Source organism: Dama dama, chromosome 14 (genome assembly GCF_033118175.1).
Source record: "Dama dama isolate Ldn47 chromosome 14, ASM3311817v1, whole genome shotgun sequence".
NCBI classification, from domain to species: Eukaryota; Metazoa; Chordata; class Mammalia; order Artiodactyla; family Cervidae; genus Dama; species Dama dama.
Window position 1 is genome coordinate 68,668,576 of NC_083694.1, and position 16,371 is coordinate 68,684,946.

At 48.2% G+C, this 16,371-nt stretch overlaps 1 protein-coding gene across 1 annotated transcript in view; it reads right to left on the reverse strand.

Moving 5' to 3' along the window:
* Window positions 1-3,980: 3,980 nt before the first annotated feature.
* The window catches only part of HHAT (hedgehog acyltransferase), a 338,119-nt gene continuing 325,728 nt past the window's right edge, over window positions 3,981-16,371 (reverse strand). Inside the window, exon 12 of the mRNA XM_061161031.1 lies at window positions 3,981-6,874. Within this exon, the coding sequence (XP_061017014.1) occupies window positions 6,783-6,874 (92 nt within the window). The 3' untranslated portion in view covers window positions 3,981-6,782. The remainder of the gene's footprint in view (window positions 6,875-16,371) is intronic.

The following is a 16,371-nucleotide window of genomic DNA, read 5'->3' on the forward strand; positions in this document are numbered from 1 at the left end:
GAAGTCCAGACCTGATTGGAGAGAAAAATAAAGCTTCATGAATGCATTGCTTGATCAACTCCTAGGATTCAAACCGAACTCATGGCGAGAAGCCTGGATCCACTCATCTCGGGGTCACAGGGCCCACAACCCATGCTCCTGGGGGTGCAGAGCAACACAGGTAGGGCTACATAGGCTTTTACGCTTCTCCATTTAAGGATTTGTGGGATTTTTGCTATAATGATTCTCTGGGTAAAAAAACAAAAACAAAAACATTTCTTAAATGGGCCAAACCTCCTTTCCCTGTATTTTTATACCGTGCACTTGGCCACAGGCTGCTTTGTGCGGACTACCTACCTTTGCCCAGATGCTGCTCTGGCTTCCCAAGCAAGGCCCATGAGCTTCAGATACCACCGACTCAACCTTCCACTGTAAACCATTATCTGGTGGCTGAAGAGAGATTAGGGAAAACAAACACTGTTTGGGTATTGGGCTCAACCTTTAGAGTGTAGAGAAGTTATGCTGAGGGATGTAGACTTACCCGAGCTGTTTTTCTCCTTTTTGAGGGAAGGGGACATGGTGTCTTTATACCATTGCCCAGGAATTGCTGGTTACTTGATCTCTTACATCATCAATTCCTTACTTTGGATGTCATTCATAGGGAGGCTCTGTTTCCCAGAGAGTATCCTTGACACATGTTGGAGAAGGAGGTCCTGCTGGTACCCCTCCCTCCCTGCTGACGGAGGTTGGGGGGCTGAGGGTTGAGTCTGTGAATTAAGATGGCCAACAAGATGGAATGCGCATTCTTGGTGGAGGGCAGTCTCTCCAGCAATGAGTGTTGCTGTTCCATATACCCGCAGAGGCTCCTCCTCTGGGTAGGACGAGATTCCTGTGGGAGGCAGCGGGGCGCAGCCATCTGGTTGAGAAACCCTGGTCTGGTGCACAATCATTGTAGCTCCACCGTCACCCATCCCCCTCCCTCACCTTCACATCCTCTGGCTTGATTACTTCTAAGACCTTTCTTTATATTCCGGACCTCAGATTAAATCTGTGTGCAGTTTGTAGCCAGTAGTCAGGAACCAATGGTTTCCAAAAATGCCACAGCCACATGGGCCCACATGTTTCAAAGCTGTTTCCAATTCTTGTTATTCAATCCCTGGGCTTGTTTTACCCTCAGCCTTCTAGATCATCCTAAGTGCTATGACACAGAGTGCGTCCTGTGGCCAAATAGCAGGGCCCTTTCCCGGAATCCTTTTTCAGAAGTGGCATTAGCCCAGCTCAGAGTAAAAACACACTCCATCACACCACTCCATCCAGCCACCTGCCTCTCCTGGATTGGTAAGTGGAAGGTGAAAGTGTTAAGCCAGCTGTTAAGCTTTGCACCCAAGCCTGGGTGGGGAGGAAATGAATGCCTTAGAAGCCCCAGGCAGGTGTAGGAAGGAGCCTCAGAAACCCTTGCTGCATTCACCACCAGATGGCACAGGCGCCTTCTGGGAAATTTCAGGAGCCCTGGCGGCCATACGAGTTGGTGTGTGTGTGATGAACAGACTGTACAGTGTTTTGCTCTAAAGATGTTTAGCCTTAAGACCCTTGAATGGAACTCCAACCGTGATGGCGCTGCCAACACTCTTTTCCCTCTTCCCGCTCCTCACGTAGTGTTGCTTAAAGAGGAGACCCCCGAGGGCCCGCTCAGGCCCCCAGACGGCCTCTCCTCTGTCACTCCGTCATTGCACTGCCTTCTCGCTTGCATCAATAAAGATGACCTTCACCAGCTCTCGTGCCCTCTAACTGGATGAGATTTCCGCGTCCTCCCAGCACGAACCGCAGCCATCAGAGACAGCACCCAGGGTGTTCATGTTGAGATGTTTTAACTGACTGACTGTGCCTCCAGCTTAACTTAGTTTCAAATGAAACTTCATTCTCACATGAGCCTATCGGACTTATTCTGGAACCTCTAGAACTGGACTTGACTACCCCGCAGGTGCCAGATCGGTGGGTGGCTGCCCCCCCCCCCCACCTGCCAGGAAACTTTTCTTGGAGCCACTGTCTTTTTATCTGTGACTTCAGAGTCAGCCAACAGATCCACTAGTCGTTCAAGGAGACGTTCACGGATCTTGTATCAGGATATGAACTGCTTTTATATGAAGAAAGATGCAACCCCCCTGCCCCTCCCCCATGAATGTATTCTCACTGTTCAGACACTGTGTGTGCGCATCCGTCGGAGACTGTCCCACATTTCGCCAGTCTTTTGAGGACACTCCTGCTCACGAGCAGTTCGTCATTTTGGGACTCCTCCTTGTATTAACACTCTTGCCATCGAGTCCTGCCAAATCCTCCATTGGGTTTCTCTTCTTCCTCTGCATCTGTCATTTAGTCCAAAGGAGCGTGAGTCAACAGAAGTGCAAATGAGCTGATACTATTTTTGTGGTCAGCTGAGGACGCTGCCAGAACTTTGCTGTGTGACTGCAACCCGGGGATGTGGAGAGGAACGGGTGGCCCCACCACTGATAATCCCTTCTCAGCATTTTTAAATAAGCACAAGTGGTATTTGTAAAAAGAAAAAAAAAAGTTTAATTTTATTTATTATGGTAAATAAACTATTTTATAATGATCATACATGATTGTTTTTGCCTTTCCTTCTATAAATTTCCAGGCACTGAATTAGGTGTTCAGACGTAAGATGACAGAACAAGGTGGTACTTTCATAGACCTTTTCAAGAGCCTGGGGACCTCTAATGTGGACAGCACCTACGACTGTGGTTTTTGGAGAACTTTAAAATTTTAGAGACACCTAGATTGTGTGCCAGAGTTCTGCACAGTGAGAGAATGGCTGGGAAGGTGCTTTGCCATATGATCTTGAGACAGAGCTATCAGTGCTATGAGACATACAGAGATGCCTTCCAAACCTGGCATCGCTGGGAAATTGTGGTAGAGCACATTGACTGAACACAGAGCTGAAGCTGACCTTCCGCCTAGATCTGAACACTTTTCATCCTGAACAATTTGGATTGCAACCTGTATATTCATGCTTTGCTGCCTTTTAAGACATACGGTCAAAAAACTGAGTCTGTCTGGGAAGACTCAGTGCCAACAATGTGAGTTCTGACCTGTGCTTTATTCCCTGATCGTCTCAGAGCCTATGACGGTAGAGAACTGCTTGTCCCTACAGCAGTGCTGTACGTCAGCACCGATTCGGCTCTGCTGTGGTTTTAACAGATACTGCCTCCTGCTCACAGCACGGTCCGCCACCACACTGCCAACAGGAGCCCTTATTTCATGCCAATGGCTCACACTTCACAAATGGCGCTTTTCTATTGATACACGGTAGAACTTACCTCAGGGATGAGGAATTTGTGATCCACAAGCCACATTCAGGCCTCTGCTTGATTTCATTGGGCTGCAGTATAAATCCAGTATTTTTAGTGACTTTCTCTACACACCCTGGTTTTTTAACACTGCAGGAAAGCATAATAAAACTAAGGGTGATGGCTTTTTTAAAGTTCCAAATGACTGATGTTCATTTCAAAAGTCTCACCTAATAAAGCACTAAATATTGTACTCTTTAGAGTGCCTCAGTGGTGAAAAACATCTTTCTCTGTAAATATGGGTTTTATAATTAGTCACAAGGATTAAGTAACACAGAGCCAAGTAATAGATGTTACATTTTGGATGCCAAATGGGTTTCAATGATAAAAAAAAAAAGGAATTTTGCTGGCTTGTTCCAAAATAGAACAATTTCAATGAAGAAAGGCTTCAGAGAGGCATCTCAACATGCACTGAGAAAGGCCAGCACCATCGAGATAATCTGGCTTCTCAGTAGTTGGCCTTTCTGTATGGATATGTTCTGGGACATTTGCTAGAAAAGAAATTCATCATATTAATTTCTTATACTACTTAGTCAATCATTATATTAGTTTAAACAAAGAAGCAATGAGTAGGCTCTTTCTCTAAGGGGAAACTCCCTCCCACTAAATTACCATTCTCCAATATACAGATTATACCATATTATATGATTAATTTATTTTCTAAGTCTACAGTCTTTACTATTAAGAACAAAGGGCTTCTGCTGTCACTTTTCAAATAAATTAATCTGAGGAAACAATGAAATACTTTTCCATCTTCATGCATGGTCCCAGGAATTAGTCAAGACGACCAATATTTGGCTGTCCTTCAGATGTTTTCCTTGCCTCCTTGGAAATCATCATGGCAATCGTGCCTGGAACGCTCCGGTGTGCCCACAGAACTAGGCTGGAGTCAGAGGATCCTGGGGCTAGAAGTGACCTTGGGACCTGTCGCTGTCCTGTGCTTGAAGTTGCCCAGGGCTGATAAGTATGGAAAGTGACACGTCAGATGTCCTTCAGCTGGAGCTGCTGTGTCTGCTCAGACACCTCAGGAGTCCTTCATTTAAAGCAACTCCAAGAATTTGAGTTCATATGCATGAAAACAGACATTATCATTTTCATATTACAGTGGGAGAAAAGCAAGAGGTTAAGATAACAGTGGTCCTGGATGGTTATTCACACATTGGTTAATTAGGCCTCAAACACATAGCTAAACACAGCAATCATGGGCTCATTCCTGAGAACCACTCAGTCGTATAATAGCTTAAAAGAAATTCAGGATTATTACTTTCAAATTCATTAACTTATTCTTCCAGTATAGTTTAAATGAGTAAATAAGCCTATTTGTTTTTATAAAAATGGCATCTCCAAAGAGTTGAAAATACTTTGCATTATTTATGTTTATAAGGACTTCCCTGTAGCTCAAATGGCAAAGAATCTGCCTGCAATGCAGGAGACCCGGGTTCGATCCCTGCGTCAGGAAGATCCCCTGGAGAAGAGAATGGCAATCCACTCCAGTATTCTTGCCTGGAGAATCCCATGAACAGAGGAGCCTGACGGGCTACAGTTCATGGGGTGACAAAAAAATCAGACACAACTGAGCAACTAAACACATATATATACTATTTATATATACACATATATTAAACGTGTGTGTGCATGCTCAATTATGTCTGACTCTTTGCGACCCCAGGCTTTTAACTGAAGTTTATAGAGGAACAAAATCGTGTGAAGATAATTGCAGGGAAATGTCTAATGTATGGGGTTCCCAGGTGGTGAAGTGGTAAAGGGTCCTTCCGCCAGTACAGGAGATGCTAAGAGACCTGTGTTCGACCCCTGAGTCAGGAAGGTCCTCTGCAGGAGGAGATGGCAGATTACAAATCTTGAGTTAGTGTTAAGAGTCCCTGAAGTTTTACTGTATTTATCTGACTGCTCACCCTTTCTCAACCTCATCTCCTGAAAACTTCCCAGCACCTGGACTTGCCAGCCTGTCTCCTCCTCCTTCATCAGGCCAGCTGCCAAGGCCGCTGTTGCCCTGGTCTGCCCGCCCCCCTCCAGCCTCTGTCCTTTGCCGCAGCTAACACGGCGTGTGCCTACCCCCTGCCATCCACATCTGGTCCCTCCCCACTCGCCTTCAAGGAGAGAGGCCGGGAAGAAAGGACGCCAGCAAAATGATGGGTCCTGCACTCCGGGAGTTTAAATCTCATTGAGCTAATAACCGCAGCCAGGACACAAGGACAATACCAAATGACTAACAGGAGACGGTGGGGACAGACCAGGTCCGCGTGCACCTTTTACTCAATGACAATTAATTCCTGTGCTTGAGATGTTGTTCTATTCTCCCATAATTGGGTACACTATGGATTCAAATTTTAGAGCTGCTTCACTTACCCTCTACCCCTCAGGAAAAAAAAAAAAAAAAGCAAAGCCAAATGAAAGTATTCTGAATTATCTACCACTTGAGGCCATTAGTGGCCTGTTAGCATCCTTCCAGAAGAGTGAATAATTCAGAATTAAGTGTGTTTTGACTTTAAACATTTTCTTCAAAAAATATTCAAGACAATTTTACAAAAATATGAAGTATCGGTATGACAGGAAGGGCTCCATTTTATTGGAAACAAACAACATAAACCACTGAGGATGAACCACTCAGGGGAAGAGGATGTTGGGACCCACATGGAGAGAGGAGAGACCACAGGAAGTCCTCTTTACCCTCTTTGACTTGCCCTGTAGCACCTGTCTGTCATACACTATTCCCTGTGGGTTTTTTTTTTTAATTATACTTCTTTACTAGGAAATAATTAACTGTCAGGTAGAGGAACTGCTCTGTTTATACTTCCCTACAGATCTAGGGAACAAGCAACCAAATGGAGATCACCCTAATGAATGATGAACTCAAGTAACAGCCCTCCTTAGGTACTGACATCTATATTCTATCTCCCTTGACCCAGTGTTAGCAACACAGCTGTGGCTTTGTCACGCCCCTGCCAAGGAGCTAAAATGTGATGCTACCCTCAGTGCTGGTTCTACAAACTGCACTACAGGAAGCAGGGAAGGGGCCACTTAAAGGCCACTGACCCAACATGTTTCAGAAACACTGCCCAGTGGAAGACAGGCCTATCACTAATCAGAATTTATATGCCTCAATCAAGAAACGTCTGTTGCATTTAATTCTCGGTAAAGGACAAAGAACCTGGGGTCTGGACCACAACATCACCATCTATGGCTAGGCAAGACATTTTACTGCTTGGGGTCCAGCTTACTCTATAGGCAAAGGAGGAGGATGGGAAGAGGATCTCTAAGTTCCCAAAGTTACGAGAGCTCAAGTTTCCAGTCTTGGAGTGAGGTAACTTCAACAAAAGATGAGCAGGTCCCCTGGAGGTTACCTTGAGGTTCGAGGTGACGGTGGAGCACCGTGTGCCCTGGAAACCAATGACAAGGGCGGACCTAGGCCCAGCGCAGTTAGTTGCCAGAGTACATGTGGGCCCAGGCGATGCCCACGTGGGAGTAGCAGTACAGGAATCCCAGCACAGACAGGGTCACACACGGCCAGCCTGCAGGAGGACGACAGAGACGGGAGAGGGTGAGACGTGGCCGGGGCAGGACCTCCCACTGGTGCAAACCGTCCCCTTCGGAGAAGGCAACCTAGGAAACAGCATGGGCCTCAGTTTAGGCATTGAGACACATGTCTCCTAGGTCACCTCATGGTGTTCAAACCAGAACACCAGCAGGCTGACCCCTACTTCCCCACTGGGGTCATCCTCCAGCAAGTGGACCCCTGCATGCCCACTGGGGTCATCATAAAATGAGGGGAGCCCTATCACACACACAAATTATGTTTAGAAACAGGACAAGCTTTTGAAGAATACATATTTAGAAGACGAAAGTACTTAATAACAAAAAAAAGATGCAAAGTCCACGAGACCCATAATAGATCTCAAAACACATGTTGACCATTGAATTGCACACCATCCAGAAGCACACATAAGCCCAGGATAACCAGGTACTTTTTTCAGCTTCAAGATGGACCCATCCTGCTTGGAGGCCCTCAGATCTGTCACCTCCATGGCTCAGACCCAGATGCCAGGGGACCTGTTACACCTGTTACAGGGGTCCTCAGTAACCTCAGGGAGCAGGAAGAGGGGAGGGGGCTTCGGGAACAGAAGGCAGACCCGGACTTCAGCTGTGTGTAGGGCGAGGCATCAGCAGGTGTTTGGTAAACACGGGAACCAGAGACTGGCTGCGGAGGTGGGAGAACAAAGAGGTTTCATTTACACAAAGCTGGGCTGTGGTGATGGATGCGCAGCTGTGCTTGGCCCTCTGGCTGTCAAGGGTCATCCCCGGGGAAGATTCTGCCCCACACACACAAGTGTAGGGAGCCCTGACCAGAGGTGAATTCAGTCTGGACCACCGCTGGGCCCTGAAAATTCCCCCTCGTGTCACTGCGTGCCATGCAGAGAGGCAGCAAGACAGCAGCAGTCCTGACTCCGCTTGGAGACCCCAGCACCATCTCAGCTTCTCATCCACACAGTGGGAGGCCCAACATACAGGAAAGCATGTGGAATCAAAGAAGATCACAGATTTGGTTAAAAAAGTGTTTCAGAAAGGCAAAGGATTTTCTGAGAACTCTCTTATGTCCACACAGCTCATTAGTCATTTTATCACACGCGTGTGCCTACAGACAGTAACCCCAGCGTGTGCTAGATGGCTGCCAAGAACCCATTCTCCTTTCCTGACCTCAGGAGTTAAGATCCGTGATGACAAGGCAAAGACAGATTCCACGAGTCACCCTGCCACCGTGTTCAACCAACACTTGACGGGCCTCTGCTGTGGGCCTGGCCCTGCTCTGGACTGCACGTCTTCCTCTGTGGTCACCTAAGGAACGAGGTCTTCACCTGCAGCAGCTGCTAACTAAACAGGTCTGACCCAAGTGTCGGGGGGTGTGCTGGCGGCAGAGCCCCCCTTCCTCAGAGCTCAGATAAGCACGGGGTCATAAAACTGAAAAGAACCAAGGGTGGGCGGGCATTCTGGCAACATGCTAAGGTTGCTATGCTGCACAGTCGCCCAGACTTGTCAACCATTAACAAAAAAACATGGCATCCAAAAGGGTTCTGTCCCACCAAGGGAACACTGACGCCATCCTGCCATCCTCTTTCCCCAGTAAGTCGTCTTCTTCCATGTTGTCCCTTCTTACCAGGCTTTCCAATCCTATGTGCCTGGAAAACTCCCTTATCCCCACATCCTCAAACACATGCACGCATGCATGCATGCATGCACGCGCGCACACACACACACTCTTTCTCTCTCGCTCCATTAAGATGACTTACAAAGACCGGTGGGCTGTACCATATTGCTCAAAGGAAAAGATCCTACACTGAGGCCCCCTGCACACACTGTACATTCACAAGAGCTAGCCCCCCCCCCCCCAGAATTAATGATGTATGCCGTTTCCTGGTGGGCTTTTGATACCTGGATTTAACAACAAGTGAACAGTGAGTCAGCACTGAAGATGTTATGAATAGGATGTCAGATGATGTTTGCAAAAGATTAGGGGATAGTGAATAGGCCAGATTATTTAACAGTTACAGCTACCTGCACGCAAGTAGGATGTATAGCACAACAGATTCAATGACGCGCACCAAGGTAGGTGTATAACAGGAGTTAACAGGATGTGGGTGGTTTTATCCTGATACTGTTACAGGATACTGGCGGGTTGTATAATAACTACAGCTAATGAGAGACAGGTAGGACACAGAGGGGAATGGCTGTAGCTAGTAGAAAGTGAGCCATGCAATTTACTTGAGGTTATTAAAGCTGAGCCATTCTCTGAGCAATTATATCAGTATGAAAGGACTGGAAAGGCAGAGGCTTGGGATACTGAAGGAAAAGAGCATTATCATGCAGGGCTATGGGAAGTCAAAGGATATGTCTAATTGGTTCTCTGGAACATAGAGTGATCATCCGGAGAAGGCAATGGCACCCCACTCCACTGTTCTTGCTTGGAGAATCCCAGGGACGGGGGAGCCTGGTGGGCTGCCGTCTATGGGGTCGCACAGACGCGGCCACAACTGACGCGACTTAGCAGCAGCAGCAAAGGGATCATCAGAACAAGACGCAGGTCTAAGGCAAAACTCTGTTTAAAAAGTAACATTGTAGAATGGTGCAGCCACTATGGAAAAGAGTATGGAGGTTCCCCAAAAAGTCAAACATAGAATTACCACATACATACCCCAAAAGAATTCAAAGCAAGAACTAGAAGAGATATTCCTACACCCAAGTTCACAGCAGCACTGCTCACGACAGCACGAAGGTAGAAGCAGCCCCAGCATCTACTGCGAGACGAGTGGAGATACAAACTGTGGTCTCTGTATATAATGGAATGTTAATCAGCTTTAAAAAGGGAATTCTGACACGGGCTATGACATGGATGAACTTTGAAGATATGCTAAATAAACAAGCCAGGCACAAAGGGACAAATACTGCAAGGTTTCCACTTATCTGGGGCACCTCACTTCAGTGCAGTCGCTCAGTCTTGTCCAACTCTTTGTGACCCCATGAATCACAGCACACCAGGCCTCGCTGTCCATCACAAACTCCCGGAGTTTACTCAAAACTCATGTCCATCGAGTCAGTGATGCCATCCAGCCATCTCATCCTCTGTCAACCCCTTCTCCTCCTGCTCCCAATCCCTCCCAGCATCAGGGTCTTTTCCAATGAGTCAACTCTTCGCATGAGGTGGCCAAAGTATTGGAGTTTCAGCTTCAGCATCAGTCCTTCCAATGAACACCCAGGACTGATCTTTAGGATGGACTGGTTGGATCTCCTTGCAGCCCAAGGGACTCTCAAGAGTCTCCTCCAACACCATAGAGTAGTCAAATTGACAAAGACAAATAATACAATGGTGGTTGCCAGGGGTTGAGAGGAGGGGGGAGTTAGTGTTAAATGGTTACAGAGTTTTAGCTTTGCAAGGGGAAAACTGTTCTGAATAAGGTTGGTGGCTGCATAACAATGTGGGTGGACCACTGTAGACTAAAAATGATTAAAATGGTACCTTTTATGTTATATATTATTTACCACAATAAAAAATGTATCCTGAGTGAAACAAGACATCAACAAAATAATACACGTGGTATTACTCTATTTGTATGAAATGAAAACTTATTTATAGTAACAAAAAGAATGTCAGTGGTCACCTGGGGCTGGAGCAGAGGGAGAAACAGACTACAACGGGGCTCTAGGAATCTTTGGGGATAAAGATGCTGTGCATCCTGATTATGGGACTGCTTTTCAGTATATATACAACTGGAAAATACATCAAATGGATATATATTATTGTGCACAAATTATTTCTCAGTAAAGTTTTGCCGTTCTAAAGGTGTTTTCGGAACATCAGCAAATCACAGACTTGCAGTGCTATGCTGCAATGTCCTAGGCTATCTACGCCCCAAGGCATTCAAATTCAAATAGCAGGAAGATGCAGTTCATCTTCACACGATGCTGAGTCTTCAGTCCCTCGCCTCCCCGGGGCGAGCACAGAACAGAAGAACTTGCCGCGTGTGGGACTGAACGCTGGGCTGCCCTCATCGTTCGTTCTTCTACTGGAGCCTCTGAGAAAGATGACCAGAGAAACTTAGCCACACAGAGTCATTCAGCTGCTGAGTCAGCACAAATCCCTATCCCTAAACTGGGGACTAAATCAGTCCTTCCTAAGGGGAGAGGAGTGAGCTGAGCTGCTGAACTGTGGATGAGCTGTCCCTTTACCCCACCAAAGGCTCGCTCTGCTGTCAAGTCGGGCAACACTGCGGAGCCTGTGGCTGCCATCTTGGCTCTTACAAGGTCTTTTCAAAGCCCACACCCCATTGTTGACCATTTTCAGAAGAAGATGGCTGGTGAGCAGAAGATGAACAAACTGCATAATGCCTTCTTCTCAGTCAGCCAGAACCCTAGTCTCTGTCCACACGTGAGTCGTTACAAAGAACATGCAATCTGCTATGCAGTTTACAAAGAATACACAGTCTTAGTGAATTCGCACAACAGTATGAGATAGAAATTACTAACCTATACTAATATTCTTGCTTGAAGCTCTACTGCCTCAAAAGGGTCCAGAGACCACAACCCAAGCACAGGTGGTCCAGTTGAATCCTGCTTGGAGAACAGTTTGAAGGACCTGTATCTGTCCTTTAGCTTTACCTACAATTATCTATCATTTCAGTTCAGTTCAGTCAGCCATGAAATTAAAAGATGCTTGCTCCTTGGAAGAAAAGCTATGACCAACCTAGACAGCATTATTAAAAAGCAGAGACATTATTCCGCCAACAAAGGTCTGTCTAGTGAAAGCTATGGTTTTTCCAGTAGTCATGTATGGATGTGAGAGTTGGACCATAAAGAAAGCTGAGTGCAGAAGAATTGATGCTTTTCAATTGTGCTGTTGGAGAAGACTCCTGAGAGTCCCTTGGACTGCAAGGAGATCCAACCAGTCCATCCTAAAGGAAATCAGTCCTGAATATTTATTGGAAGGACTGATACTGAAGCTGAAATTCCAATACTTTGGCCACCTGATGCAAAGAACTGACTCATTGGAAAAGACCCTGATGCTGGGAAAGATTGAAGGCAGGAGAAGGGGATGACAGAGGATAAGATGGTTGGAGCATTACTGATTCAATGGACATGAGTTTGAGCAAGCTCCGGGAGTTGGTGATGGACAGGGAAGCCTGGCGTGCTGCGGTCCATGGGGTTGCAAAGAGTCGGACATGACTGAGCAACTGGACTGAACTGAACAGAGCTTCCTCCCTCCATCTACTCAGGCAAGTTCTCTAGCCAGAGGCTCTGACACCCTGTTGCCTGGTGCCCCTCCTGCTCATCCAGTGCTCAGTCATTACCTTGCTGGTTCTCTTGAGGGGAGTGAGGAACATCGTGCCCCTCTCTGCTTGGCTCTTGGGTCCCTGGACAGATAGACTCTCACTTTCACTTTCCATGAAGCAGCAATGTCACCAACTGACTCTCAGTCATTCTAAGACAGGGAAAAGAGGAGTTTCCCAGATTGAGCACCACTGTGCTACAAAGGAAGACGGCTCTCACCTCCCAGACAAGCTTGCCTTGGCCGGAGCCCAGAACACAAATGTGGTGGCCCTGATCAGCATCGACCACCAACATATCCATCTGTATCCCTGGGATGCAGGTGCATGTACAACATCCCACATCATCATCCCAGTGAAGACGGATGTGAGATTGAGGGTTTTCAGCCTCCACAGAGGGCCTTGGTGAGTGGGCAGGCTTGGAGGATGCCCAACAGAGGAATGCGATGCAGAGGTGACTCTCAGAGATGCTGCAGAAGACAGAGGCACAGGATGTGGTGACTGATGGCTTTTGAGGCCAAAGAATATATTCCCTCTCACTGCGCCTGCCCACTGCCTCAGACAGCGCCCTCGGGACTGACACCAGCTGGTGTGTATCACAGACACTGTGTACCTTACGCTAACAGACAGAAGGGCTACTCTACTAGATCGTAAAGGCCACGGTCCCAGGGTCCCCTCAGGACCTGTTCTCTGATATAACATTGAAAGGGGTAAAAAGATGGCTCTGTAGGGGACAACAGGACCTGCTCTAGCACTTGGCCATCATCTCTCTTTTTTTTTAATTGGAGGATAATTTCTTTGTAATGTATTAGTTTCCGCCGTACAACAATGTGAAATCAGCTCTAAGTATACATACGTCCCCTGCCTCTTGAGCCTTCCCCCCACCTCCCCCATCCCACCTCCCCATCCACCCCTCTGGGTCATCACAGAGCACCAGGCTGAGCTCCCTATGTTATAAAGCAGCTTCCCACTGGCTATCTACTTTTCGCATGGTATGTATATATTTCAACGCGACTCTCAATTCATCACGCCCTCTCCTTCCGTGTCCACAAGCCTGTTCTCTATGTCTGTGTCTCTGTTCCTGCCCTGCAAATAGGTTCATCCGTACCATTTTCCTAGATTCCATATATTTGTGTTAATAAATGATACTTGTTTTTCTCTGACTTACTTCGCTCTGTATAACAGTCTCTAGGCTGGTCCACCTCAGTTCAACTGACTCAAATTTGGTCACCATCTCTTTGAACTGACTGGTTTGTACCTATGCCTTTCCATCTATTAGATATTTTGAATCCCAGCCCCACACCCTATGTGTATGTGTGTGTATACATATATATAGATAGGTAGATAGATAGATAGATGGATAGATAGATAGATATTGGTCTGCCTTGGTGCCATTTTCTACTCTGAGAACAGTGGAGGCTGAGTGCTTTTTTTCCTTTGAGAACGAGCTCGTACATCAGACTGGTTCCAGGGGGCTGGCTCAGGATCTGAGAAACAGCAGGGCCCTCTCTGCACCACTGTACTGGCTTCAACCACCATCATTTCATTAATTATTCAGAAGGACTTGATGTGCTGTCTTCATTAAAACAGCCTGCTTCTGACAGCACTTGATGTTTAACAATACTCAGATCTGATGGGGAGAAATAATAAGGGGCTTTGGTAGCTTTGTTTCGGTGGCCCAGCCTAGAGAGATTGTGGAGCAGTTCATCAAATGGTCCTGCAATTTCAGACCTTCCTTCACAGCTCAATTTAGAGCTTTCATCTGATAAATCTACAGGGCAGGAGCCTATCCCTGTCCACGGGCTACCTCACTGAAAAACACACGGCAGGACCACAGCTGCCCAGGCTTCCACGCCTGTAAACTGCCAGGTCTGTTTTCAAACCCATGGGGATATGGACAGGCAGCCTGAAGAACAGGCTCTTGCTACTCTAGGGCCAGAGGAACCACCATTTCTTACCTTCGTGTAATGTACAAACCTGGGCCTCAAATCCAGCTTTTCTCCCAGGATCCCTGCTGACGTGGACGCTGCCGGTCCAAGAGCCAGCCTCCAGGCCCCCTGTTCCGGGGGACCCTGCAGAGGGCCCACCAGTGGTTCACAGGCTGAGCAAGGGGACAGACGAGCACTGAGCGTTTACAGGTCACCCGGGCCTTTGCAGGAGGCAAGCCACATCCTCACAATCGCCTTCTTAAGGAGGTATTTTTAGCCCCACTTCATGGAAAGGGAAACCAAGGCTCAGAGAGGAGAGCAACTTTCTCAAGCTCTCAAAGTTAAGTGGTCACCAAGTCGCACTTGGAGCCCGGGGCTGTGTGGCTCCGGGCGTGCTCAGCAGCCTGCGCTCCAAAGTGGTGATGGGCCTCGGACCACGTTGGCGGGAGGCTCACACGGAGCCCCGCTTCCTGGCCTGGTGCCTTTAACTCTTCTGCCTCCAAATCTCATTTCATCCCTCTACTCATGGTGCTAAGGAAACAGGAAGCGGGAAGCAGCAGGCTCGTATTTTCAGGCATCACTGTCACTAACTCGCTTGGTCACCCCCTCTCCCGGGGTTCCTCAGTTTCTCCATCTTTGTAATGGGGGAACAAGCCTGGAGGAACACGTTTGCATCCTCTGTCATGGCAACTGCTACTTCAGACCGGGGTCACTGAGGCGCGTGCTCCCAGTGCCTGGATGGTCTTTTGTTAACACAGTCAGAGTCACGGTTATTTGATCCTGGTCACGGGCTGAGCCTCCACAGGGCATCCAGCAGGGGGACAGAGAGGAAGGAAGGGGTGACTCTGACCGCCCCTGGGGGCCTTCCTGCCATCCCGAGCAAGAGTCGTTTGCTGGGTGCGCTGTGTGCACACTTTAACTGGCACGGACAGCGGTCTTTAATAAATCACGCTGCTCACACTCAATTTCACATCCTGATGAAGCCAGCCTGCGCTGCATTTTTCATCTTGCCCACCTCCCACCCCAGGCCCCACGGGCAGGCACTTACTAAAGCGCTCGCTGCCATAAAGCAGAGTCATTTCATGTGAAATTGAGGAATTGGAGAGAACAAACCGGAGCCGCTTCTTCTTATCCTGACAGTGCAGGTGGAAAGAGGTGCCAAGAAAACACACATTCTCTCTCTCCAGAACCAGATGGGTGGGGGCCCACCCGCCAGAAGCCCGTCCCTGCCACCACGGCCAGGATCTCCACTCCGACCACCAGGACCAGAGGCTGCCCAGTCGGACCACACTCCTCAACCGCTTCTCTTCCTTCAGTGTTCCTTTCCTTGTTTTGGTTTTTAAACAGCCTATTTTGGGCTATTGTTCATCCTTGATTCATAATCACGCTATGTAACATAGTAGAGACAGCTCAGCAAACGAGCTCCTGGAAGCTGCCTTCCGAAAAGAAAGGGATGGAGGCAGTGTGGGGCAGGCTGCCCCCCCCCCCCCCCGCCCCCGCCACCTGGCCAGGACAACCACTCACCCACGCGGGCAATTTTTAAGATGGTTTGACAGTCTTTTTTTGACCATACTGGCATGGCATGTGGCATCTTAGCTCCACAACCAGGGGCCGAACCTGTGCTCCCTACAGCAGAAGTGCAGAGTCGTAGCCACTGGACTGCCAGGGAAGCCCCCAGACCGCCCCCCACCGCCCCAGGCATTTATGAAGCGCTAACCATGTGCTCAGCATTTAGACAGGCAGCCTGGACATGCGTCACACTGAGCTTCTTCTGAGGCCTGTGAGACTATGCGCCCCGAGGCTTAAAGCATACTCAGGGCCCCCAGCTCCCCACCTACCCTCGAGATGTGGCACTCCAGCTCCGGCTCTAGGAAACCCAGAGGACAGAGACAAGAGTCTCCAACACCTGGGTCGCCAGGATGATGGGCTGATGCTAGTAAGTTGACTTGGCCCTAGGATGAAAACAGTGGAGCTTCAAGGGTTTTGTTTTGCCTCCTAATCCAAGTATGCACACACAGGACAGTGGCGGTCTGGGGATGTCACAGGGGCACAGGGTGGCGGCCCCGGCACTGTTTCTCTGGAATCACAGAGACTCTGGAGAAGAGAAGAGAAGAGAAGAGAAGCACCTGCAAATATAGAACGGTCGAGCTTTGGAAGCAGGATGGGAGGTGGGGGTGCGCAGGGGAGGGCCACTCTGCAGGCAAAGAAACTCACCAGCAGCTGAAGCCCTTCATCCCTGGGACAGGCTCAGGACACTCTGAGCATCCC